General features: G+C 48.0%; 4 protein-coding genes and 1 long non-coding RNA gene across 6 annotated transcripts; 2 read left to right on the plus strand and 3 right to left on the minus strand.

The window, feature by feature from the left end:
- Window positions 1-10431: 10431 nt before the first annotated feature.
- On the minus strand, window positions 10432-13187 carry LOC117652968. Its single transcript, XR_004588197.1, has 7 exons — window positions 12922-13187; window positions 12547-12691; window positions 12396-12470; window positions 12148-12317; window positions 11809-12069; window positions 11033-11107; window positions 10432-10950 (listed from the first exon to the last, which is right to left on the minus strand). It is a non-coding gene; the product is annotated as an uncharacterized LOC117652968 (long non-coding RNA).
- A 1372-nt stretch (window positions 13188-14559) lies between these two features.
- LOC117652955 lies at window positions 14560-17611 on the minus strand. Its single transcript, XM_034398203.1, has 6 exons — window positions 17578-17611; window positions 17304-17453; window positions 17057-17193; window positions 16519-16979; window positions 16072-16409; window positions 14560-15976 (listed from the first exon to the last, which is right to left on the minus strand). Exons 2-6 carry the CDS (start codon window positions 17339-17341, stop codon window positions 15682-15684), a joined length of 1269 nt encoding a protein of 422 aa, XP_034254094.1. The 5' UTR covers window positions 17342-17453; window positions 17578-17611; the 3' UTR covers window positions 14560-15681.
- On the plus strand, window positions 17597-20072 carry LOC117652952. The gene is made up of 7 exons (XM_034398199.1): window positions 17597-17750; window positions 17860-18034; window positions 18118-18353; window positions 18431-19009; window positions 19103-19259; window positions 19337-19485; window positions 19559-20072. Exons 2-7 carry the CDS (start codon window positions 17930-17932, stop codon window positions 19932-19934), a joined length of 1602 nt encoding a protein of 533 aa, XP_034254090.1. The 5' UTR covers window positions 17597-17750; window positions 17860-17929; the 3' UTR covers window positions 19935-20072.
- Window positions 20073-20082: 10 nt separating this feature from the next.
- On the minus strand, window positions 20083-22537 carry LOC117652966. Of its 2 annotated transcripts, none has more exons than XM_034398239.1 (3): window positions 22027-22537; window positions 21878-21949; window positions 20083-21753 (listed from the first exon to the last, which is right to left on the minus strand). In XM_034398239.1, the coding sequence occupies exons 1-3, from the start codon at window positions 22123-22125 to the stop codon at window positions 21361-21363; spliced, it is 564 nt and encodes a 187-aa protein (XP_034254130.1). In that variant the 5' UTR covers window positions 22126-22537; the 3' UTR covers window positions 20083-21360. The 2 variants fall into 2 exon arrangements, with proteins under 2 accessions (XP_034254130.1, XP_034254129.1); XM_034398238.1 differs by having other exon boundaries at window positions 21827-21949.
- Window positions 22538-24048: 1511 nt separating this feature from the next.
- Window positions 24049-24607, plus strand: LOC117653152. The gene is made up of 2 exons (XM_034398594.1): window positions 24049-24371; window positions 24517-24607. The coding sequence occupies exons 1-2, from the start codon at window positions 24049-24051 to the stop codon at window positions 24605-24607; spliced, it is 414 nt and encodes a 137-aa protein (XP_034254485.1).
- The last annotated feature ends 1937 nt before the right edge of the window (window positions 24608-26544 follow it).

The following is a 26544-nucleotide window of genomic DNA, read 5'->3' on the forward strand; positions in this document are numbered from 1 at the left end:
GTTTGACAGTGTGGTGGCTTGGCACCCCGCGCGCTGGCCTGGATCCGCTATGAATCACGTGGATTCGATCTGGATCCGACCTAGTTCCAGCCTGGATCAGACTTGATGCTGATCGCCCTGCCATGCGTCTCCCATGCCTGAGAATCTGCAAACCAAAACCAGCCTGGCATCTTCCCTCAAATCTTCCCGTGCTCATTTTTTCTTTCTTTTTCAAGATTCAAAGCTGTTTAGCACGGTGTCCCCGCTCTTTGGTCGTTTTGTGTTTCTGGCCGTGGCACACTGTGAGGAAAAAGTACGGGAACATGTCTGGTCAATAATTTGCCTCGACCGTCCGTACTTGCCAACTACGGAACGTTCCATACTTTCTTTCCGTACCCATTTACATGGGTTCATATGAAGCAACACTGCAGAAAATAACCACAACAAAAGTACACAAATTTCTGGCAAATTTTTTATCAGGAATTTAGTGTACTCTTCAAGTACAACAATCGTTGTACAAAGTACAACGGAACCGTCATGACGAGTGCTGGGCAGTCCAGGGCTCGTTGTGGTTTGTACAATTCTCGTTGTACATTCTACAATCCCTGTTGTACTTTCATTGTACAGTTTTTGTTGTACTTTTGTTGTACTATCCACACTTTTTCTTGCAGTAAGTACGGACCGTACTTCTCTCCGTACCTCCGTACTATATTTTACTGTACCATTTCCGTACAAAAGTACAGAATGTTTTACAGTGCAGTGCGGTGGCCCATCCACAAGTCGCCAAAAAGCCGAAATTTTCCTCTGGGCCGGCCGGACCGGTCGGGAAGTGGTCGCGCGTAGTTGTGCGGGGAGCCACGCCGCCGCGGCCAGCGCGCCGCATTCGCAACACTTTCTTATAAACATTGCCGCCACCCCGCCGGAAACGCCGCCGCCCACATCCTTGGCGTGCCACTCCGTCGCGCTCGGCCCGCACAGTGGATTTTGCCAGAAGGCCGGCGGTGGAGGCGGCCGAAACTCAATACGCGTTTTGATCTCCAGAGTCGCTAAACAGGACTCAAACCGAACGTGCGACCCCACCAATGGATTCCGCGTGCGGAGAGCAATCCATTGGTGGGGTCACACGTTCGGTTCGACTCATATTTAGCGACTCTGGAGCTCAAAACGCGTCCGGGGTTTTGACTCGTTTTGACCGGCTGTCTCTCGGCCCTCTCGGCTCGCCCCGCGTGCAAGTCTCCGCGCCTAGAACGGTTTTCATGCACTGAAAATCTATCGGCGTGACTTCTTGCCGCTGCAGGGGCGTGAATTAAGTGGAAGTAAGAGTCACGCCAAAAAAACGACATGACAGGAAAGTCATGCCTAAAATCGACGTGATTCAGAAATTTCACGCCAAGTTTTGACGTGAATTTCCTTTCTTGGTGGATTTGGCATGACTTTTCTCATAGAACTCACTACAGTACGCTCCAATCCACGTGGTGCATTCACGTCAGATGACGGCGTGACGCACACTTCATGCCGTTTTTAGGCGTGATTTTTCTGTCACGCCAACTTTTGGCGTCACTTTTTGTCAAGCCATAATTTGGCTATGTGTCTGACCATTCAGTTTTCGGTGCAGTTAACGGTTCTCGTGGCCATTGGTTCTGAAAAAGACGAGGTTTCTGCGTGACTGTTTCGCCGGGTTCAGCAGTCCGGCGCACCCTTTAGCGCCTGCGAGGTAGGCCACTGCCTCGCCCGCAACACACCGGTGTGTTGCAGGACGAACTAGTGCCTACCTCGCAGGCGCTACAGGTCCAGGCAAAGCTGCACTACAAGAAAGAACAGCTGTCACTCTACAAATCAAAGAGTGTACATGGTACGCTCTAACTGGAGCATGCCTGCAAGCACGCTCTAGCTAGCGCATGCCTGCCAAGCATGCACTAACTAGTGCATACATGCCATGTACACGCTAACTGAAGCATACATTTACTGCATAAGGGATAGGGAGTTTTCTGCATCGGGAAGCGTGTACATAGCATGTATGCACTAGTAAGTGCATGCTTGGCAGGCATGCGCTAGCTAGAGCGTGCTTGCAGGCATGTTCCAGTTAGAGAATACTATGTACACTCTTTGATTTGTAGAGCAATCCTCGCTAAGAAGCAGCGATGCGAAGCCACAGCACAGTCGCCAAACCCAGCAGAGCACTACACTCTCCTTGGCGTAGGAGCTGGCGCAGGAAAGCGTACTCAGATGAGCGCCCTTCGGATATCAATCGTGTAAATCTAGTCAGAATGTCAGAAACCCATCTGAAAACCTGATCAAAATTCGCGCACCTCTGAAAGCTGAAAACATCTCCTGACATTCTGTACAACTCAAACCATGAATATCAGAGTAAGTTTTCAGAATTTCAGCTTTCAGAGGTGCGTGAATTTTGATCAGGATTTCTGACATGTTTCCAACATTCTGACAAAATTTCCACGAGTGATGACAGGCAAATCACGAAGCTCTTACGAGCACCCGTTCTGGAAGTGTACCACCCAAAACAGTGCGTCCCTCTCGCCTTCCACAGTGTGCCGCACTGGGTGATACACTTTTATGAGTTCGCTAAGCTGTTGTGGCCTCAAACAGACACGTTTCTCCTCGCTCGCGCCGCTCGCCCGGGGCGCCCCTGATGGAGACTGATTCCGAGAGTCGTCCTCGTCGCTCTGTCTCTCTCGCACCCCTACGGGACGCCCCATGAGTGCGAGTGAGACGGAGTGACGGAAACGACTTTCGGAATCGGCCGGCCGTGGCCGTCCGCGAGGCCGAGCGTGCGAGAGCGCGTTTTTGCCTTGTTTCTGCAGTGTGGGGCGGAACGGCGACGACGGGGGATGGGCGTTTCATCCAAGCTTTTTTGTTCTAATCCTTTTTTTGCCCCTGTCCACTTCTTCTAACGTTTTTCATCTAAAGCAATTCTTTTGTTCTAATGTCCTTTTGATCTAAGTTCCTTTTCATCTAAGTTCCTTTTCATCTAAGTTCCTTTTTTTTCTAAAATCTTTTCATCCAAAGGTCTGTTGAATGCGAGTAAAATGATGGCTTTCCGTCTCGGATTCAAGGATTATTCTAGAAGATGGTGTGTTTACTGAATGCGGCAAAGAGCAGTCGCTTTTCAAGCAGATTAGATTGAGGACTATCATGATTCTCCAAGTCTTTTTCGACCGTCGCGAAGGCAGTGTACCAAACGAATGTCTAGGTTGAATCGAAGGTGGTTGAATTAGAGAACACAAATTGCACCGACAAACAGCTTCTGTTTAATTAGTCTCTTTTTTCATCGCATATCAAAACACAATTTTACATACTTATGACAACATATATAAAAGATAAACAACCCACGTTTATTTAATTCAATTTCACATTATTAACAAGAAGTAAGATGACACGAAACGCGACGAGGGAAACATCAAATTTGAGTGACAAACAATCAAATAAAAATATTTAAAAAAAAAAAACCACGAATTACAAACAAGCAGGAATTAACACTGCAGGGCACACATTTCCAGCATTTGCAAAGGGGGTCTGGCGTATCATTCTTCATGAAAAAGGAGGGAAGGGAAGATAGAAGGAAAGGATAAAAGGAAAGGAAGCGAAGGAATAGGAACTGTTCGCGTAGGACGACTCCGTGTTCTTTGCGACTTTTCCTGACACAGAGAACTATTTCCATGACAATGTTTCTTTCCCCGCACCGCGCAGCACACGAAGGGCGCCATGAAGGACCACGTGCATCCCGCAGCGCACGAAGGTCGAGGCCAGGCACCACAGCGGCGCTGGGCGACACCTCGGCCACGCGGATGGCGACCTGGACGGGCACGCCTCAGCGCCCAGTGGCCCGTCAGGGCACACACACAGCCCTGAAAGGGCTCGAAGGCGGCGGTGGGGACGGCCGCCCGGCTCCATCTCGCCAAAGGCGAGCGCACCCGGGCCAGTGCAGCGCACAGCACTCCCTGCCGAGGCATACACTGTAGAGACAGGCAACACCCAGGCCCCGGGGACGCCGTCGTTGGCGGCGCCCAACTCCGTGCAGCGCGCAGCGCAGAGGCTGGCAACAACGAGGCCGCAGTACTTTTAGCCTGAAGGGCGAGAGGGGCCCGCGGCCACGACGGGGCGGACGAACACGCCGTCAGCCGCGCCTTGCAGCAGCAGAATGCACTTGGCCGCGCAGCACTCGAGCTCTCTCACCCCGAAGGGCAAGAAGGGCCCGGCCACGCTTCGGGCTAAGGCCGCCCGCAACGCGCAGCACGCGAAGGTCGAGGCCAGGCACCACAGCGGCGCCGGCCGACACCTCGGCCACGCTGCGGGCCACCTTGACGAGCACTCCCTCAAGTCCCTCAGGGCGGGGTCACCGCCAAAGGCCGCCCGCACCGCGCAGCACGCGAAGGTCCAGGCCAGGCACCACAGCGGCGCCGACCGACACCCCGGCCACGCGGATGGCGACCTGGACGGGCACGCCTCATCGCCGTCCCTGTCAAGCGAGTGGGCCTGGGGAGCCGCGGTTCTCGGCCGCCGCCTACAAGAGCAGCGAGCCTGCCACGCCGCATGGCAGCGCGCGCAGACCAGGGCTAGAGTCCGCCGAACGCCAAGCCCATCTCGACGAAGGCAGAGGCTCGCCTCGCGGGCAGGCGGGACTCTGCGTACATACACGGCACACTCACTTCCTACTGCCTTCAAAGGCCCCTGCCAAGAGCATGCAACCAAATGCGCGCGCGAGGCAAAACCATGCCTACCTACCGGCTGCCTAGTGTTCAACAGTCCCGTTCGCACGTTTCAAACCGAGATTCCGTACGCCACGCATCGCTATTTCCAAAGTGAACAGCCTCAGACTGTCCAAGCACTAATTTACCGGAACAAAGACGAGCAAGCCGCCAGCCACGCCTTGCTGCGGCAGGCCGCCACGGGCACTCTCAGCCTGAACGGCGAGGAAGGCCCGCGGCCACGACGGGGCGGACGAGCACGCCGTCAGCCGCGCTGTGCAGCAGCAGGATGCACTTGGCCGCGAAGCACTCGAGCTCTCTCACCCCGAAGGGCAAGAAGGGCCCGGCCACGCTTCGGGCTAAGGCCGCCCGCACCGCGCAGCACGCGAAGGCCGCCACCAACCACCAAGGTGGCCTGGGGGCGCCGCCTCGGCCACGCTGAGGGCCCTCATGGCGCAGTCACCGCCAAAGGCTGCCCGCACCGCGCAGCACGCGAAGGTCGAGGCCAGGCACCACAGCGGCGCCGGCCGACACCTCGGCCACGCTGCGGGCCACCTTGACGAGCACTCCCTCAAGTCCCTCAGGACGGGGTCACCGCCAGAGGCTGCCCGCACCGCGCAGCACGCGAAGGTCGAGGCCAGGCACCACAGCGGCGTCGACCGACACCTCGGCCACGCTGCGGGCCACCTTGACGAGCACTCCCTCAAGTCCGTCAGGGCGCCGTCACCGCCAAAGGCCGCCCGCATCCCGCAGCACACGAAGGTCGCCTCCAACCACCACGGCGGCCTGGGGGCGCCGCCTCGGCCACGCGGACGGCGACCTGGACGAGCACTCACACCAGTCCCTCAGGGCGCGGTCACCTCCAAAAGGCTGGCACCGAGCACGCACTCACGACACCCAAGACCTGAACGTTGTTACCACTCCCGGATGCCCACCCCGCGCTGAACACCAAGAACACCTTCATGCACAGCATAAGGGAAGGCCTCTGCCTTGGCCACGCAACTGTCGGGACTTATGGGGCTGAGCTAGCTAGCCGGATAACACCAATTCTTGCACCCTACTAAGTACTAACTATTCCAGAGGCAATGCGCGGTTTGCTGCCAACAGCTCGGTTCTCTAGGGTATTCCGTGGATACCCCACGCACTTGGCGGCAAAGACCAGACCTTGCTCACAACGTTGATACTCCGCATGTCAGTAGTCCGCCGCGTCGCCAACGCAGCTCGCAGCGCCCAGATCGCGTTCGTATCGGAGCCTCGGAGCCAAGCCTGCCGTTGGACTTGTCCCGAAGAGAGACCAGAAGCCTCCTGCCTGGCGCGGCTGCCCTGTCCGCTGGTCAGTGGCCGTGGCTAGTCGCCACGCCAGTTCTAGGCCTACGATCGTCCGCTGCCTGAGCCCCACCTCGCGCAATCGAAGCCGGACATTTCCGCCCATCTTGTTTTAAAATAATTAATGAAGGAACAATCTCCCGCGCTAGGTCTCGATCGCGGCCTTGACAAAAACCGTCGGGTACATCGGCGAGCACTCCTTGCAGTCGGGGCAACATCACGCCGCACGTGCAGCAGAAGTAGCTCGACGAAGGCAAGCAGGCAGTTCGGGGTTGCGCAGCTAGCTCCAGTTGGGGTTTGCGGCAGACGCCGATCACGGCATGTGCGGAGCCCCAGGTAAGAGCTTTCGGTGCGGTCTTGCACCAGCAAGCCATAGCCCGTCCAGGTTCACCGTCATCTTAATGCGCTGAGGATAAGAACCAAGCCGTCAGATGTGTGCCCATCTCAAACGAGTTAGCCCGAGGCAGCGTAGCTCGCGGGCGCGGCCGACAAAGCCAGCAGCCCGGCCACGCGCACCTGACGGGCAGGACAGCGTAGCTCGCGGGCGCGGCCAACAAGGCCAGCAGCCCGGCCACGCGCACCTGCCGGGCAGGACTGCGTAGCTCGCGGGTGCGGCCAACAAGGCCAGCAGCCCGGCCACACGCACCTGAGGGGCGAGGCGGAGGGGCTGGCCACACTGAGGCCCCGGGCACGCCGTCGTTGGCGGCGCCCAGCTCTGTGCAGCGCGCAGCGCTCTCCGCCGAGGCGGAGGGGCTGGCCACAAGAAGAGCGGCGCCCAGGGAGCGAAGGCAGAAGGCCTGGCTACACGGTGTTCCGTCCACCAGGCCGCTCGCACTACACACACACACCCACATAGTGACAGACCGACACAGCCCCACAGGCCCCTGTCAGTAAAGCCCTACAGTTATAGGGCTTTACCTGTCAGGAGCCAAGTAGCCAACACGTCGTACTCAGATGATGCACGGCTGCCTACCCGACAGGCGCTCACTACGCGTGATTACAAAGCCCAGTCGTACAAAGTACACGCCGTCAGATGTGTGTCCATCTGAAAAGAGTAAGCCCGAGGCAGCGTGGCTCGCGGGCGCGGCCAACAAGACCAGCAGCCCGGCCACGCGCACCTGACGGGCAGGACAGCGTAGCTCGCGGGCGCGGCCAACAAGGCCAGCAGCCCGGCCACACGCACCTGAAGGGCGAACCGACGGTCACGCCGCTCAGCAGCAAGCACAACTCAGGCCCCGAGCCAGCTCACTCGAACGCGAAGCACACCCTCAGGTGGGCAGAGGTTCGGTTCGCGGCCACGACGACCGGGCGGCCTGGGGCAAGACAGACTCGCAGCACACGAACCACGCCGCCGGGGTGGCGGGGGTCGGTGCACCGCAGATGTACAGGTACGGCAAAGCTTCCCCGGTGAACAAACGACGCCGGCCGCAGGGCCTGCACGACTAGGGCAGCGAAGCAGAGGCCTTAGCCCCTGCCAAGACCGAGGTAGGCAACCAAACGTTCACCCGCGCCGCTAAATCCAGCCTATCAGGCGCAAAGTCACGTTTCAACGCGAAAGTTAGTTTGCACCGCAGTCGGCACGTCAAGGCACCCAAAGGCCAGAGGCTCGCCCCGCGGGCAGGCGGGACTCTGCGTACATACACGGCACACTCACTTCCTACTGCCTTCAAAGGCCCCTGCCAAGAGCATGCAACCAAATGCGCGCGCGAGGCAAAACCATGCCTACCTACCGGCTGCCTAGTGTTCAACAGTCCTGTTCGCACGTTTCAAACCGAGATTCCGTACGCCACGCATCGCTATTTCCAAAGTGAACAGCCTCAGACTGTCCAAGCACTAATTTACCGGAACAAAGACGAGCAAGCCGCCAGCCACGCCGTGCTGCGGCAGGCCGCCACGGGCACTCTCAGCCTGAAGGGCGAGCAAGGCCCGCGGCCACGACGGGGCGCACGAGCACGCCGTCAGCCGCGCTGTGCAGCAGCAGGATGCACTTGGCCGCGCAGCACTCGAGCTCTCTCACCCCGAAGGGCAAGAAGGGCCCGGCCACGCTTCGGGCTAAGGCCGCCCGCAACGCGCAGCACGCGAAGGTCGAGGCCAGGCACCACAGCGGCGCCGGCCGACACCTCGGCCACGCTGCGGGCCACCTTGACGAGCACTCCCTCAAGTCCCTCAGGGCGGGGTCACCGCCAAAGGCCGCCCGCACCGCGCAGCACGCGAAGGTCCAGGCCAGGCACCACAGCGGCGCCGACCGACACCCCGGCCACGCGGATGGCGACCTGGACGGGCACGCCTCATCGCCGTCCCTGTCAAGCGAGTGGGCCTGGGGAGCCGCGGTTCTCGGCCGCCGCCTACAAGAGCAGCGAGCCTGCCACGCCGCATGGCAGCGCGCGCAGACCAGGGCTAGAGTCCGCCGAACGCCAAGCCCATCTCGACGAAGGCAGAGGCTCGCCTCGCGGGCAGGCGGGACTCTGCGTACATACACGGCACACTCACTTCCTACTGCCTTCAAAGGCCCCTGCCAAGAGCATGCAACCAAATGCGCGCGCGAGGCAAAACCATGCCTACCTACCGGCTGCCTAGTGTTCAACAGTCCCGTTCGCACGTTTCAAACCGAGATTCCGTACGCCACGCATCGCTATTTCCAAAGTGAACAGCCTCAGACTGTCCAAGCACTAATTTACCGGAACAAAGACGAGCAAGCCGCCAGCCACGCCGTGCTGCGGCAGGCCGCCACGGGCACTCTCAGCCTGAACGGCGAGCAAGGCCCGCGGCCACGACGGGGCGCACGAGCACGCCGTCAGCCGCGCTGTGCAGCAGCAGGATGCACTTGGCCGCGCAGCACTCGAGCTCTCTCACCCCGAAGGGCAAGAAGGGCCCGGCCACGCTTCGGGCTAAGGCCGCCCGCACCGCGCAGCACGCGAAGGCCGCCACCAACCACCAAGGTGGCCTGGGGGCGCCGCCTCGGCCACGCTGAGGGCCCTCATGGCGCAGTCACCGCCAAAGGCTGCCCGCACCGCGCAGCACGCGAAGGTCGAGGCCAGGCACCACAGCGGCGCCGGCCGACACCTCGGCCACGCTGCGGGCCACCTTGACGAGCACTCCCTCAAGTCCCTCAGGACGGGGTCACCGCCAGAGGCTGCCCGCACCGCGCAGCACGCGAAGGTCGAGGCCAGGCACCACAGCGGCGCCGGCCGACACCTCGGCCACGCTGCGGGCCACATTGACGAGCACTCCCTCAAGTCCCTCAGGACGGGGTCACCGCCAAAGGTCGCCCGCATCCCGCAGCACACGAAGGTCCAGGCCAGGCACCACGGCCACGCGGACCGCGACCTGGACGGGCACGCCTCAGCGCCGCGAGTGGGCCTGGGGCGTTGCAGTTCTCGGCCATCGCCTACAAGAGAAGCGAGGCGGCCAAGCCGCTAGGCAGCGCACACCGCACACCGGCCAGGTCCAGAGTCCGCCGAACACCAAGCCAGCCTCCACGAAGAAGGCAGAGGCTTGCTTTCGCGGGAAAGCGGGACTCTGCATACACAACACTCGCACTTCCCACTGCCTTCAAAGGCCCCAGCCAGGAACAGGCAACCGAACGCGCGCGCGAGGTGGAAACCTCCCTCAAAATCCACATCAACAACAATACCTCAGAGGTAATGTCCATGCCCGAGCTGTCACTAAGAGGCGGTGCAAACCCGCATCACTGTGGGTACGGACGCCGCAGCCCCCAGTGGCCCGTCGGCGCACACACACGCGTCCAAGAGGAGCCCTGAGGGGGCTCTCATCTCGAAGGCGGGGGCGGGCGCGGCCGGCCGGCTCCATCTCGCCAAAGGCGAGGGCCGGCGGCACGCGCCTGACGAGGTGCCCGTCAGAGGCGCCCCGGGGACGGTGCAGCGCACAGCACTCCCTGCCGAGGCATGGACACCGGCCACACCGAGGCCCCGGCGACGCCGTCGTTGGCGGCGCCCAGCTCCGTGCAGCCCACAGCTCTCTCCGCAGAGGCGGAGCGGCTGGCCACAGCGAGGCCGCAGCACTCTCAGCCTGAAGGGCGAGAAAGGCGACGGGGCAGACGAGCACGCCGTCAGCCGCGCCGTGCAGCACCAGGATGCACTTGGCCGCGCAGCACTCGAGCTCTCTCACCACAAGGGCAAGGAGGGCCCGGCCACGTTGCGTGCTACCTGGACGAGCAGTCCCACAGGTCCCTCAGGGCGGGGTCGCCGCCGAGGCCGCGCATCACGCGAGGGTCGAGGCCAGGCACTACAGCGGCGCAGGGCGACACCTCGGCCACGCGGACGCCTTTCTTGTAGAGCATTCTAAGACGATTGAGAGTAGGGGCATGGTAGCGGCAGCTCGGCGAAGAGGCTTACATGCTTACATGCTAAGAGCAAACCTAACCACATTATTGCATCAATATACCGATTTTTAGCTTAAGTTGGGAGGGAAGATGGGAGGGAGGGAGGGACATTCAATATGGTCCAGAAGCCATTCAGTACAGCGACCTGTGCACCTTTCACCAATGTAGTTGCCTTACTATGCTGCTGTTAAGGGTCAGGCGTATGAATAGGTGATTACCGCCAATATATATATAGGTACAAAAAAAGTATCAAACTTCTAATGGTGACATGGTTACGCAATGCTCATGCTCAACCAAAATTGGATGAGACAAAATGATAGCAGGCCCAGAAACAGAAAAGTTGATGCACTGCTACAACAATGGCGGGAGAATCACAAGAGCACTGAGACGCAGGAGGTTACATACATCATAACATGGTTCCGATGGGTCTGTGTGAGGTGAATGTTGAGCTGCTGGTCTCATTGATGCCTGTTGTCCTTTTCATCTTCACGGTGAGTCGATGAGTGAGAGGCTGCTGGTCTTCGTCCCCGACTGAAGCTTCATGTTCTTTCAGTCCCCAGTTTCAGTTGTCGCACCAAATTGGCCTCCAGTCCGTAAGTCCTGGAAAAAGGTAACAATAAAATTGAGTACTCTGCGAGCAGCACAAGGATGCATTTACCTAATTGAAGACAATGTTCTATACCTGCTGGACACCTGAGTTGATTGTCACATTCTTCCGTCTCAAGTGATTGGTGCATCACTTGGCCAGTTTCAATTACTGAAATGAAAACAAAGCGACTTAAACCCTGTAACATGCCGTGTTGTGATTGAATAAGGCTGCATGATGGTGAAATACAAATTTACTTTGTAAAATTAGGAGCAGCTTAAGGTTATTGCTAAGTAAAAACCAGTGAATTTTGATAAACTGAAACTCAAAGTAGGGGCCTCCAATTTCTCCCAAAGTCTCCTCATGAACACCAAAAAAGGTTTCCAGTCTACAGCTCCTGATACATTGATCCTTAATGACACAGGAAAAAGAAAGCATAGGCTTTTTACAATATCTCTGTCACTCTTTCAAGTAACTTGAACGAAAAGTTGCTGAAAACGTTGCATAAACAATCTCTTCTGTTCAAAAAAGTAATTGACGTATTGATAAAAGCTTATGCTAACTTATTTATGTGTCCTTTACGATTGATTTGGCAGGAGCTGAAAGGTGGAAACTTTTTGGGTGAGGAGACTTCGGGAGAAACAACTACACTTGTTACATAAACATCAACAACTCTGAAACTATTGGGAGCTTGGGGTCCTAACTTTGGATTCAAGTTCACTTTACAGTGAGCAACTTTAGACCAAAATAACAAGACTGCCGTCTAAAATATTCTAGGCAGTAAGATTTTCAGTTTACAGTACCCTTAAAATCGTCAGACTGACCAATTTAAGAGTTGTTGTTATAAAATAGAAGAGAGGTTGACCAATTACCTGCATGGCTGTTAGCATGTGGAGCAGGGAGTGAGTAGTGGATTGAGAGTAAAGGTGCAGGAAGAACAATGCAGGCATCAGCTGCTCCGAAGTGTGCAGGAGAGACGAACCAAAACCAGTTGAGATTCTTGTTCCAGAGGCGGTGAGTGCTTTCAACTCTTGCTCTTGGCAGGTACCGCTGCTGATCGCTGACACTGTTTCTCTGGCTCTTCAAACTGCATATTTTAATCTTGACATTTTCAACGTCACCATCCTGCACTCCTGAAAGCATAACGATAAACATAAGTATCTCACTGGCACTGCTATAAATTGAACCGAGTCATGGAAGAATTAATGTACCTGAACTCTAACCGAAGGACCAAATATAGTTGGCATTCTTTGTCCGCATTTTAAACCCACAGGCAGAGGGTGCTGTCAACTGTATGTACCCGCTGCTGCCATTCGGTGACTCTGTTTCTCTTGCTCTTCAACAACATGTTTCAATGATGACGTTACCAGTCTCAACAAACCTGCAAGCGTCAACGCAAATATAAGTATCTCACTGACAAGGTTATAAATGGAACTGAATCATTAGAGAAATACAATACCTCAACAAAAGCTGCTTTAACCATCATACCTGACAGATCTTTGTATCGTATCAGTCGGCCAACATGCAAGATATCCTACAACAAGGAAGTTGATGGTAAAATGCCCCACACAATAACAGGTGCATCACAAGTAGCCACGTACGTACCTCACCTTTAAGTAGCCACTCTGGGCGTGACTCAATGGAGTGTAGATTTCAAGGGCAAGATAAAGCACCGTTCAAACAGTTTCAATAGGCCGAGCCCAAAGTCCTCACAATCTTCCCTCATTTGAAATGATTAAGTGTCAAACAGGGCATCTGGAAATGAAAAGAATGATTACCAAATTGAGCTCCACAACAACAATCAAAAGACGACAACGAAAGTGCTTTAAAATCGTCGGCTCGCTGAAAATGTTTCGAACATGAGCGATGTGATGCATGCAAGGCCTACGCGAAGAGGTTATGTGTTCAGAAGGCCAGCCTAAAAGTTTCGTAACTCCGACATGGCACGTCAATTCAAACGTAGAAACGATTTCCGTTAAACTCACCTGTAGGAAAACGATGGGTGAACGTGCAGAGTAAGAAATTCGGAAGTAGTCAAACCAGGGAGAGCCGACGCGACCAGTCCCAACCAGTCCTCCCTCTCTCCTTGTCTCTTTCCTCCGTCGGGCTTCATCGGTGGACTCAAAAGCGCTATGATGGCGATTTTAAACGGGGAATAAAGTCCAAAACAATACATTATGAACTTGAAACACCAAGAATCGCATCAATATACTGACAGAACTCGAGTCAGGCCCGCGTCCGTTACGACTTTTCAAAGGAAGACGGAAGTTTCTGGGCTTGTCCGGTAGGGGGCGCTACTGGTGTGAATGCGCTGCGCCGCTGTTTACGGATCCTGCGTCTCCATTCGTAGATATTTTAATTCGTCTGCTTATCGTATCGCAAGAACTTCTGATGCCTCTTCAAAAATCACAGATGCATTAAAATTACAGAAAGCGAATACTTTGATAAAATTGTCAGTGCCTGCCTGCCCTGCCTCAGTTGGAGGCCGGAGCAGACGACATACGTTAGAGGGGGGGGGTCACTGGAGCAAAATCGCACCAATGGCAGGTGGGGTCGTGCAGCAGACGGTGTTTTGATAATTCAAGGGGGGGTGTCACTGGGGCAAAATCGCACCAATGGCAGGTGGGGTCGTGCAGCAGACGGTGTTTTGATTATTCAAGCGCATCTTTTTCAAGTGATGTGACCCCGAAAACGTATGGTTTCATAAGAAAAGGACTTTATAACCCCAACCTTGTTTCATCTTTTTAAAATTTAAGTTTAATTTATTGCATGAAAGAAGTAACAAAGGCGGCCAAATGTTTCAGTGACGATATGTCTCATTTGGAACTGAGGGCTCTGGACAAGTGGATTCAAACAGAACTTCATATTAATTGCACCATTTTAATGTTTCAAGAACATAAACAAATCACACAAGTATCATGGAATGCAAATGCATTACGCCAACAATATAAGAGAAACATGTTACTTAAAAATAAACCGTCAATGGAATGCAAATGCTGATTTCAGTACAAATGAATGCAGTGGTGCTCACTTTCATTACTAAATTATTAAGAAGGACAGTACGTCAACAATATAAGAGAAACATGTTATTTAAAAATAAACCGGCTGACAAACAAAATGCACTGTCACACACTTTGGAATTGCACACAATGCTCTGTTATGTACAAATGCAGTGAAAGCCGCTTCAAGTGTTGGAGGAAATTGGGATCACATCTACCTATAGTCATTGCACTGAAGATTCTCCTTTGCCAGAATCATAATGTGATGCCAGTATATGCCTGTTTACATCGCATTATGAGCCGGACAGAGAATCTTCAGCACAATGACAAGGCTCACACGATCACAATTGCCACCAACGCTTTAAACGACTTTCACTGTACTTATAATTGTTTTAAAAAATAAAATAAAGCTTCAGCAAAATGTGACAATTCAACCTACTTTAAACAGGTAAAAAATGACAAGAACACTCTGTATGGCACACAAAAATAATCTAAATCTCCAAACAGTCATCAACTGCACTCAATCTCTTCATAAATACTAGTCAGCTGAAAAGTTATACTTTCAGAACTCTGTTATCTAGTTTGGAAATGCCCTTAGGCAACTATCAACAACGCAAAGGTAAAGTTTGTTTGTCACCTTTCCATGAATTGAACTAGGAGACAACAGAGGGAGCCGAAGCCGTGGGTTTGAACAACAGCTGTATTGATTCTTATTCCTTTATTGTTTTAAATTTACTTTCTGTTTTTTTTTTCTACTAATTGTTAATGTCTGTGGAAAACTTGTGAAATTTTGATGAATGTTACCACACACTGTATGAAATCTTGACTTCGTCTGAGTTTTAAGTAGATGCGGATGAAATGTTTCTCTTTTATTGGCCTCGCTTATTTATCAAATACCACTGACTTAGCCTAACGGGGTTTGTTATCCTTGCCCTTTATAAATGTACAGAAGGTGAAGCTGCTTATGTGACATTGTACATAGAATACAGTTACCAACTATTAATTTGTGAGTAAATTTGAGGCTCATTGAACTGCATTTGATTTGATGATTTAAAATGAACGCAGTTCTAGAGCTCATACTGCTTTTATGCAACTGGTTTGGTGGGAATGTGCTTCTTAACTTTAGCTGCTTAACTGGGGACAAGAGAAGGGGAGTCTAGAGGTTCCCTCTCTGGAGATCCCTCCACTGTATTCTATTGCCTCAATCTAGTCTTTTCTTTTAGTCTTGGAAAGGCTGACTACATTTGGCTCTACCTTTCATGTTTGGCACAGAGTTCTGAGAAATAATGTGTTCCCCAACTTTTATGTTAAGATTGATTCCCTCAAAGTGGACTGATTTGTAGTCTATAAAATAAATGCAAGTTGGCAGGCAAAGTTTGAGCAAGTAATACATGAATTTTAATTGTCAAGAGGAATTTGGCAGAAAGCCATAAAGCAAAAGTAAACATTGCTGTTTACAAGTCCATACAGAAAAGAAGGAAGTGCAATTCTATACAATAGACATTCAAAATATATATGAATACAAGGATACTTTAAAGTTGACAACACAAAACAGCAGAGAAGTCTGGTAGAAATTTATCTAGTACAACAAATGCAGCACGTCTCCCCCTCCCCCCAGCACAAAATATATTGAGCAGTTCTTACATACTGAGTACCATAATTATGCACAACCATAAACAAGAATTGGTTAAGTAAATAAGAGAGACAGAGAAAGTAAGGCTGGTGATTGCAAGCAAACAAATTAAACTAATTCAAGAATAAACAGAACTTTGTTATAGCTGACTGGACCTCAATAGTATGATCGTCATTCATTTCATTCGGAACAGAATACACTCCAAATGGTGGTTGTACTTTATTCTTCCAATTAAGAGTCCTCCAGACAGACACGGGGACTGGCCGAAGGTGATCTACACTGAGTTCGTTTATCATTTTGTCCATTGCTGCCCCTCGTAAGACTAAAGTTCCAGCACCTTTAAGTAGAGTACATCTTCTTCTGAATTCTGTTAGAAGAGCTTCAGGGTTATCATACTCATCTTTGTCACTGCAAATCAAGTTAAGACAAAATATGCATGTAAAAATAAAAATGGAAATAACTAAGGGACACACTGGTGGCATTTCTTGAGCAATTTTACTTACTTGGTTCCGATGACATTACAAGCAGGGACAATAGACCACTTCAGGTCCTTTGTCAGAGTTTGAATCAGACAGTTCAGTTTATCTGCCTCTGCCAAAACAGCAGTAGCATCAACTTCTTCCTGCATGTAGGGTCCTAAACCATTCCATTTGGATCCTAAGAAGTCTGCATGGCTATTCACAAAATGAGGCTTTCTCTGTATTCTGCACTCTTTGTTTTTGATAGAATATTGCTTCCCACATAGGACACAACATTCTACAAACATCAGATCACTTAAGTTTTTTCTCTTATCCTGGCGTTTCACATGTCTGTCTGCCTCTTTGAAAACATTGCAGCAACCCTGAATATAAAATGGAAAGAATTTTCATGAGATAATGCATTTTGCAAAGAGTTATTATGGGTGTCACAGCACCAACACAAGTCGTGACAAGTATTTTTATGTTGCTTACTTTTAAAAACCAGTCTGCTTCAGTAGCCATTATTTTTGTGTTCCCATAGTTCGATAACAGCTCCTGGCCCTTTGATAAGTTCCTGCATTGCAACCTCAACAGGTACCGAGCAATCTTTCGCAGAGGCCGAGAGAAGGATACTGTGGCTTGCTTATCCAGAACCCAATTACAAAGACTAGCAGGTCCACCCAAGTACCCACAGGGCTGCAGTGGGCTTCTCTTGTATAAGTGAGTGCATAGGCTGTCCTCAGGCGCGACTGCACACCATCCAAAATAAAACATATCATCCTCTTTTAACGTAACTTTGATGGGCAAGGAATCTTTAACTTTCAAACGATAACCTAAATCTGGGCGCTGTGCATCATAGAACACTTCAAATAATGTTCCTGCTCTTACCCACATTTCCTTTATGGTTTGTTTCAAATTTTTAAGCTCAGCACAAGGAATACCAGAGTTGTGACCTGCAACAAGCAAACAATCTCCACTGCAAAGTAGTTCACTCCCATTTAATTGGGTAGCGAGGGAATCATATACCAACCCTCAACTGCAGTGTCATCTTCCATGCTCGAGCAGATCCTTAATGGAGCACCCATAAATTGACTCCCACACTCATTGTCGTAATTCCAAAGGTCTCTCAACTGGGTACGAGAGAGGGGAAGGCACTCAAGACCCAAACTGGAAATAAATCAGCTCATCAAAATCACTGAACCGCCACTTTACAGTGATCTCCACAAAGGTTCCAGTGTTACAATTTTTTTTTAATTGCCTTTTAAGAGACTACTTACGTTGAGGTAACATTGCCTGCAGAATTTCTTTTCGACATGTTTCTTTTTTCTTTCTGAAAGTAACCTCAACTTCTGTTGCAACTTTGGAACAGTACGAGGAGGATACTAGGTGGACTGCCCCTAACCTCAGGCATGCAGCAGCAATCACAGCTGACTCGAAAAAAAAAAATGGAAAGTCAGACGCCCGCTTCGAAAGGTTTGTAAGCACGAGCAAAACAAAGACGCAAGTACTGTAAAAGCCCATTCAATCTGTAAAAGAATTCGTTAAACCCACATTGAATTTGAAGATTACACCTGCACACGACGAGCAGACGAGCACACAACTGAAAATGCAGCGCCTTCCAGTGGTTACTTGCTCTGTCGCGCCCTCTAGCCCAAATCCACCCATAACCCCTCTGCGTCAACAACAACAACTCGTCCGGAACCACTGCTCGTCGTTGTTTGATTGTAATTTTCTCAGTCCAAATGACGGCAAAAGCATCTATGTAGTGAGCTACACAAATTGCGGTAGATAAGTAATTAATTTTCGCTTTTGGTTTTCTTTGTTGTGCCTCAGGTTTTGGTCAGGTTAACTTCGTCGTTAGGACGGAGACACTGTGCCTCTGAGGTTTGTCGTCTGGTCTACAATGGCAAGCACTTTTAGTCTTTCTGAGGAGGATCTGTTTGAGTTTGAGTCGTTTTGTGACCAGAAGTACTCAGATGAAAATTGTAAGAAATACGGCTTCTTTAAGGTTAGTAGTGATTCTTGTTTTCTACATGGTGCAGGTACAATCTTCCCTCCCACCCTCACTACTAATCATCTCCTTTCATTCAGGTCAAGCTTGATTCAAAATGTGCTGAGCAATCTTCTACAATGGAAGAGTTTTTCAAACAGTTCGGACTGGTTGCTCAAAAGAAAATATGTAAGGGTGTTCTTCTTAGCAATGTAAATGACAACAGATTATTTGGACTTCAAAATGTTGCACCCTCAGCGTCAGAGAAAGATGCCTTCATGTCTACAAGTTTTGACCCTGGGTCATTTCAAGACCCTATTTCACCAACAAATTGTTGGTGAGTTCAAAACAAAAAACAAATGCACAAAATTCATTAAATGATGTATGTTTTTTACATTCTTAATGTTTTTTCAGCATGAGTGTACTACAGATGGAGGGACAAGAGGCATTTCTGCAACATTTTTTTGATGCGGTGACATCAAACCCAAAGGTGAAGCGAAGTAACTTTCATGATGACATCAGGGTTATTCGAAAGAGAGCTGTTACCCAAAAAGCAGAGTTTGTAAAGAGACAGGCGTACCGAAGCTGTCCAACCACACAAAGCAAGAAGAGGTGTCTGGAGATGGCCATGAGCAACGAGAAGATATATGAATCTTCTTCTTCGGAAGATTTATGTCTGTGTGATGCTTGTGATGTAGAGTATTGTCACCACAAGCAAAAAGACTCGCAGGATTTTGGTGAGCTTAAAAGTTGTGACCTCTTGTACAGCTCTTGCATAGAGGAATGCCAAAACAATTATGTTCACTTAACGGAGAATTTTGCTATGGCACACCTGTGCTTCAAGAACATGCTTACTGACCTTAGTGGTGTGTATGCTGGAGTTTCATACCCCTTCCTGTACCTGGGTGGAGTTCATTCTGTATTTCCTCTCCATGTTGAAGACCTGAGTACCTGGAGTTTCAATTTTCTTCTCCATGGGTTGCCCAAATTTTGGTAAAAATCTATAATTAATAATGAGACTGTACTGTGTTTTACTTTTGAAAAAAAAAAAGTAATCAAACAATTCAATTTTATTTTTATTTACAGGATCATAATTCCACCCACATCTGTCGGTCAACTGACAGATGCTCTAAACAGGAGAGGGTTCTTCTACAACCATAGGTGGTGTCGCAACAACCTGAGCCACAAGTTTTTCCTTCCTACTCCTCAATTTTTCAAAGAAGAAGGGATACCCTTTGAAGTGGTGACTATGACATTTCAAGCATAATATTGTCACAGAATTCATATTATCCTTTTTTTAATTATTTTGGCTGGCTGCAGGTCATCCAGGAAAAAGGAGAGGGTATTGTACTTCTCCCTAATGCAGCGCACTGTGGTGGCAATTTTGGCCCTAATCTGGCAGAGGCCTGTAACTTTGGAACAAATGCTTGGATTCCTTATGGATGTGTGTCTTTACGCTGTCCTTGCATGTAAGTATGTACATTGATATGTTCGATTTCAATCTTTCAAGGTTTGAAACTGATGTGCTAATTATTGTCTCAGGAAGGACAGCGTACACACAAACCTCAGCGATTTAGTGGCTGTCCATGCTCCTGATCTATTAGAAGCCTACATCAATAACAACATCTTTGAAGTTGTAAAAGACCAGTATTTTCAGGAGTCACTTGTAGTCAGTAAGAGAGAATGTGAAGCTTATCTACCTGTCTTCAAGCATTCGTCATCAAAGAGGAAGATCATACCACCATCCAGTGTCAATGCATCCAGGGTTAAGTGTCCTGTATGTGATGTATCATGGGCTTCTGTTCAAAAGACTAATATAATGGCACACTTAAACAAATACCATGCACATCGAATGAAAGATGATGATGTCATCAAATTTCTTGAAATGTTTTCAGTTTCTAAAAAGAAGAAGCTTTAGCTGACACAGTGTTCTATTTCAATCAGTGTCTGGTGTTGTTTTGTCATTTTAATTCACATATGCATTACACCCAAAACTGATTTGTGATTTTTCTGGTCTGGGTTAGGTTGTAATTAAATCTATTTGTTTGATTTTGTGTTTTATTTTTAGATCCAGTCCAACATCTTGGTCTAATTTCGCTACTCTTACTTGAAATGTAACTGCAAGAAAGGGAACCATGCCGTTTATTATAGGAACTTCCGCACTTGGAATTTCTTTTCTGCCTTGTAAAGATAATGGTACAAGAGGCTCAACTTGCCATGAACAAAAGCAATACACGAATCATGTTACAGAACTTTTATTTTCAAATGAATAATCGAGCATTTCACATTTTTAAAATGGTTCATTAAATAGAAACATCAGAAGCTCGTTAAATTAAACATTGACATCAAAATCCAGACTTGTCACATTTCATGTCGTCCACAATTCCTAGATCCTCGCATTTAAAATCTCATGGAAGTAATATTGACTCGGTCCCTCACATCCACTGGAAGTCTAAATAAGACAAGGGGAAAAAAATTTAAAAATTGACGAGAAATAAAAATAAATTAGAGCTTTGTAAAACACCAAGGTTATTTTCAAGGTCAGGAAGTAAACAATTCACATATTGAAGCAGGGCTGAGGTGGGGGAGTCTTCACACTTCACCATTGACCACCTCACCCCTCACCACAATTTGAAATTAATGGCATTTAATGCACCAATGATACACAATAAAAAACTTAGTGAATAAATATCCAAGCAGTCTACACTGCTTCTATTACACACAATTCATTAACACTACTAAAAATTAATAAGGCAGCAACATAACTATTGTCCAAAGCATTTGGAATTTGTGTGGGGAAAAAAAGCAAGGAAAAACAAATAACTGTCTATTTTATACTTGTCAGTTACCCAAGTTAACAACCAAACATAATAAATAATAAATTACATATAAAAAAGCACCAACACAACAAAAAGAAAAAAAACGACCATTGCAAGTTTAAAACTGTGGTACACAAGTCGGGTGCAAGAATTTCATGGCTGCCACCCCTAAATGTTTTGAAGTAATAGCTACAAAACACAATTATACACAAATCTTCCAAAATAAAAAAATTATCAATCTAAAATCAAACATAAACCAATCTCATAAATCTACTTTTAAGGGCAACTAAGCCAAAATGTCGTCATGTGCAAATGTGACTTGACAGCGGTTTCATGCTATCGATGAACTACTGGTCATTTTGAATCAAAGAATACAAAGGTTTATGATGGACAGAATTAGTAAACATGTAAACCATGAACACTGCACAAAACTCATCAATAAACCATGACTTGACAACTCATCCTTTTCAAATGGCATTCCACAGTATTGATTTGATCACAAACAGGAATTGAGCAGGATTATGTTCAGTTTATTTTACATTCTGTGCACTCAAAGCTTTTGTTTCTTTTCACAGTGGTATAGTTAACATCACCAAACCACACATCAAACTCCAGAGCCTTCCTCATGTGCGCAATAAGCTTCTTGTATGTTTTCATGGCATCCAGAATAAGTTTTAAAGCATCCGATGGATGTACTGTCTCGTAATGTTTGCAGAGGTTCAGCATACGGTCAGCCTTTCCCACAAAATAATCTCCGCATAATGGACACATCAGAACTGATGGGTAACTTGCAGGTTGACAGCACAGCAACGACTTACTTGAGTGAGCCATTGTCCTAAAGTCCTCTAGGAGAGAGTACAGATCTGCGACAATTGCCAAGTCATGAGATGATTGTCGCATCAATATCGCCTTTGGACCCTGGGTCATAAATCAAGAACAAAGTTAACTGTTAGTCGTAAAAAACAATATATTTTGAAGGTACAAACGTTACCATTCCAACCCGAAAATCAAGATTGCCTTTAGGGCATGTGAAGTTAATTACTTCCTCTGTGTTATCGACATCTTCTTGTTCTTCTGTCTTCAGTTCCTCTTTTATTAAATTCGTATCTATTTCCTAAACAGTTAAAATAGTCAAGGTGCAGAATAGGTATGCAATTTAAACACTGTCAACAGCTACATCACTATCCTTACAGCAATTTTGGAGGGATGCTCTTCATCTGTAGCTGAATCAGTATTTTGGTCATGATTGAAGGGGATGCAACTAACATTACTCAATTTTACAGCATCCATCCCTTCCCAGAGAAAAAAAATGCGTTAAGTTTTCGAATGTCAAATATCTATTTCTTTACAGAATAATGCTTTTAAACAGAACTACAATTTTCTAAAATCCGAAAGAGAATAATTACTCCAAAAAATGGCTTTACTAATCGTGGGCATTTCAAGGGTATCGTAGGATAGGTGTTATGAACAGGCTCTGTTCAAAACTGTTGTCAATATGAGGGAAACATTTAGGTTAAAAAGTCTGGATACGACACGGGCTCGAATTAGCAGCGTACTTCAAAATAAAATAATGCATACTACAACAGCCATTACAGTCCACATTTAACCATAGATTGAATATTAGTACACAATTTTGCCCATGATAGTTAATTTTGCGAGTTTACATTAACGTCTATCAATTTAAGGTCCCGTTGTAGTTACGTCGACGTGGGTCAGCAGAGCAGACTTAGCGCAACGAAAACAGTGTCTTTTTTTTTTACATATACACTGGAGCCAAGTCATAACATGCGTCAAATAATAAAAGCAGAGGAAATTGAAATCGGCGAATAATTTTGCATTAAAAATTATTCACTAAGAGGACTTGAATTTAATGTTGTGTTCCGGAAAATGTCGTATTTGTGTTGTGGCGAACCCGACAGAGCATGAGAAATTGCGCATGTAGCAGATATGAGGTGCAAAATCGGAGCGGCTTGGCGGACTTTTTTCGAATAGTCCATTTTTAATATTTTCAAAGATGATTCCAGCAAGGGATTTAACATCAATCCAAACCATAAGTTGCATATTCAATGATTGTAGTCCGATCAAAAGGCATACTTGCGTTAGATTTGTTTTAAAACATACTTCCCTTAAAAAAATTACGAGGCTTTGCATGCTTAATTGAACACTGACATCAAAATGTAAGACTTTTAACATTTCATATGTCGTCCAGAATTCCTAGATCCTCGCATTGAAAATCTCATCAAAGTAATATTGACTCGGTGTGATTTGTTTATGTTCTTGATACATTAAAATGGTGCAATTAATATGAAGTTCTGTTTGAATCCACTTGTCCAGAGCCCTCAGTTCCAAATGAGACCTATCGTCACTAAAAACATTTGGCGGCCTTCATTACTTCTTTCATGCATCAAATGAAACTTAATTTTTAAAAAGATGAAACAAGGTGGGGTTATAAAGTCCTTTTCTGATGAAACCATACGTTGTCGGGGCGACATCAGTTCAAAAAGATGCACTGGAATTATCGAAACTCCGTCTGCTGCACGACCTCACCTGCCATTGGTGCGATTTTGCTCCAGTGACGGACACCCCCGTCTGCTGCACGACCTCACCTACCATTGGTGCGATTTTGCCCCAGTGACACCCCCACCCCCTAACGTCTGTCGTCGTCTGCTCCGACATCCAACTGAGGCACGGCAGACAGGCAAGACAGCTACTGCTACAGACACGCAAATGGGTTTTCTTCAAAGTGACTAAATTGAGTGAAAATAGCCCACTCTAATATACGGTTATAAGGTTAAGGTTTCTTCTTCTCATCTGTTGATAAAAAATTTTGAATCAATTCGAAATGATTCGGAGTTTTCATGGAAAGTTTGGACTTAGTCTAGTCAGCCCTTCCATCAGGAGAACCAAGGAGAACTATGTCGTTTCAAAACACGCGGTTCCGCCACTGTAACGCCATCAACAATGACCAACCCTCGGTTGCTCTCAGTACATTTGCTTTTTTGCAATGCGATGTAAATATGTACTAAATAAAAAGGCAAATGACATCTAGGGCGTAAATAAATTCATTATCAATGAACCTCGATGCAACGTTCCAACAGATTTCCATTGTCATCAATACAAAGTTTTCGAAGTTTTCGGAAGTTGGCTACGCTTTAGCATAAAAAAACCCGGAAGTTTTATGTTTACTTATAACCATAACCCTTGTTTGCAACGATGGCCGCCCTTCATCAAAACGTAGTCAAAGAACCCGGCACAAGACCTGGGAGATTCTTCTTTCACGTGCATGACGGCTTCTACTATCATCTTCATGCCTCTACGAAAACGCGGGACTTCTACAAGTGTGTGCGATCCCAACGAGGCTGCAGGGCTCGAGCTACGTCCGGTGCCGATGGATTTCGTCACTCGATTACGGATCACAATCACGCGGCCGACCCATGGTTTTCTCAAGAAATTGCCTTGAAGAACAGTATTCTCAAGGCGTGTGAGGAAGTGAGAGGACGTCCCTTCAAGGAAGTAATTGCTGAATTGTGTGAACCGTAAGTTGAACCTTGTCTCACTACTTGGGGTCGTTCTTTGTTTTCGCCATGGCATTTTGCCATTCCAGCAGTTCTAAACAGCCTTAGCCTGATCTCGGTCACGATATTCTTTTGTATGGTAACGTTCCAATGTTTTTCTTTTCAGATTTCCTGAGGAGGTGAGAAATCGGGTGAACATTCACGTTTTTAAGGAAGCCATGCAGAGGGCCGCAGCCAGCAGTGTTCAACTGGAGTAGGCACGATACTAAGTTATGCTCGGAGTTGCAGAAATAAATGTATTTTGCTGTGTCTGTCGCTCTCTTCAGTAACTTAGTTTCCGCCTTTCTCCTACCAACTTTAAGTTGCCACTCAAATTTAAATTACAATCTCTGAACTGAAAACTTGATTTTTGGAGTTGATTTTGCCCTCTTAAATTTATAGGCCCTGATTACATAATTTAAAGTTTTCCTATTAGATGCTTTCCAAAGTATCCTGCATCCACTTATGGAATGTGCCTCAAAATAAATCACTTCCCAAAATAATAAATGCCATTTTATGTTTTCAACTTCTAAATCTGGCCAACATTTTTTCCGATACTCATTGAGATTAAAGTTACATTCAGCATTTCCTGGTAGTAGAGTTGAGGCATTGTTGGACATAATTCATTTTGTTTCATACTTAAATGTGATGGAGCGAATGTAAACGATTGAATAATTTGTTCATTGTTTCATTGTTCCTTGTTGAAAATGAAACAAAACTTAAGAGTTGTCAGAATTCTTTAATATCAAAATAACAAGTTGTGCTGCACAAAATGTGACGTGATGGGAATCACTACTTTTGCATGTCCCGAATGAGCTTCAGCATTTCTTGATGCAATGATCTCGCCTCTGCTGATGCTGATCTGGCGGAAGCTGCTACATCGTTTGCAGTCTGCTCCACCTCGGTTTTGGCATGAGAACAATTGGGTCGTATAAATGGAGTAGGTGACAGTGGCACAAGGGGCATCTGCGTGGTATAAAATTACTCTACTTCTACATAATTATTTTACATCTGTCTGCCAGTCCTTAACAGCAAGCACTCAGGAATCACTTTGTCTAATTGTTACATTCTTGAGGGAATGTTTTGTTTTCTATAATATGTTCGTTAATTTTTGGTACATGGCAATTGAAATTCAAAGAACCAAAGAATTATTTAAAGTCAATATGAACATTCTGTACAAGCATTTTTGGGGCATCTTCCCAAATAAGAGACTGACAAAATGAGAGAGAACCTTGGTGACTGCAACAAGGACTTTTAAAAACCAAAACTGTTTTTAGTGAGGAAAGATGGTCAACTCTTAAAACATAGCAATAAGCGCTATTTACTTACAATTCTGTTCCGAACTGCTACAGTCCTTAGGCCATCTGCAATGCGTTTGGCCTCCTCGACTAGTCGGCGCTTTTCTCTAGCCGCATTAAGTATAGGAGGAAGCGGAACGCTGGAAGACGCCCTTGCTGGACCAGCGGCGTCATCAAGCTTTCGATGCGAACCCACGGCTTGTGAGCGCGGCAGGCTGCTCAAGTACACCTGGCGGCGATTCATTTCAACAGATGAACGAGTCAATAGTTTAGACTGCTCTTGGTAACCATGCGTTCAAAAAGAAGTGTAACAATTACACCTAGCCGGGTGCAGAGATACTGCGGGCGCAGGCTCTCCAGACCCGGGGTATCGCTGCGAGAGACTGCTGGCTGCCAGCAGGGAGTATCGCCAGTGTCGCCTCGCCTCTCCCCCTCTCTCCTTCGGGTTGGCCAAGTTCTACCTGGGATTAATCCTTTGATTTCAGTAATGCAGGCATAGAGAAGTTTTGACTATGGGCATTGCCAGTCTCAACTTTTTTTTTTGAGGGATTAAAAGAATTAGGTGACATATATTGTTGAGTCACAGCCTGCTCCCAGGCCGGAACTGCTAAGCCTTTTTCGCTGGCTGGTGCGATCGTGCACCACGGGTGTGTGTGTGCCGCCTTACGTCGGCTAGGACCGTTCTCTAGGGGCGTGAATCGTTTACGCGGCGTTATTATTATGCCGTCACTAATACAGCGAATCTGTCTTTGTGTTAAATTAGGTTGTTACTTTGTTCATAGAATGTTTTCAATTTTAAGTGTAGTTGTCTGTCTGTCATTTATCTTTATTTGTTGTTTATGTTTTTTCTTTTTATA

The sequence above is a fragment of the Thrips palmi genome, unplaced genomic scaffold (assembly GCF_012932325.1).
Source record: "Thrips palmi isolate BJ-2018 unplaced genomic scaffold, TpBJ-2018v1 HiC_scaffold_8, whole genome shotgun sequence".
Lineage (NCBI taxonomy): Eukaryota > Metazoa > Arthropoda > Insecta > Thysanoptera > Thripidae > Thrips > Thrips palmi.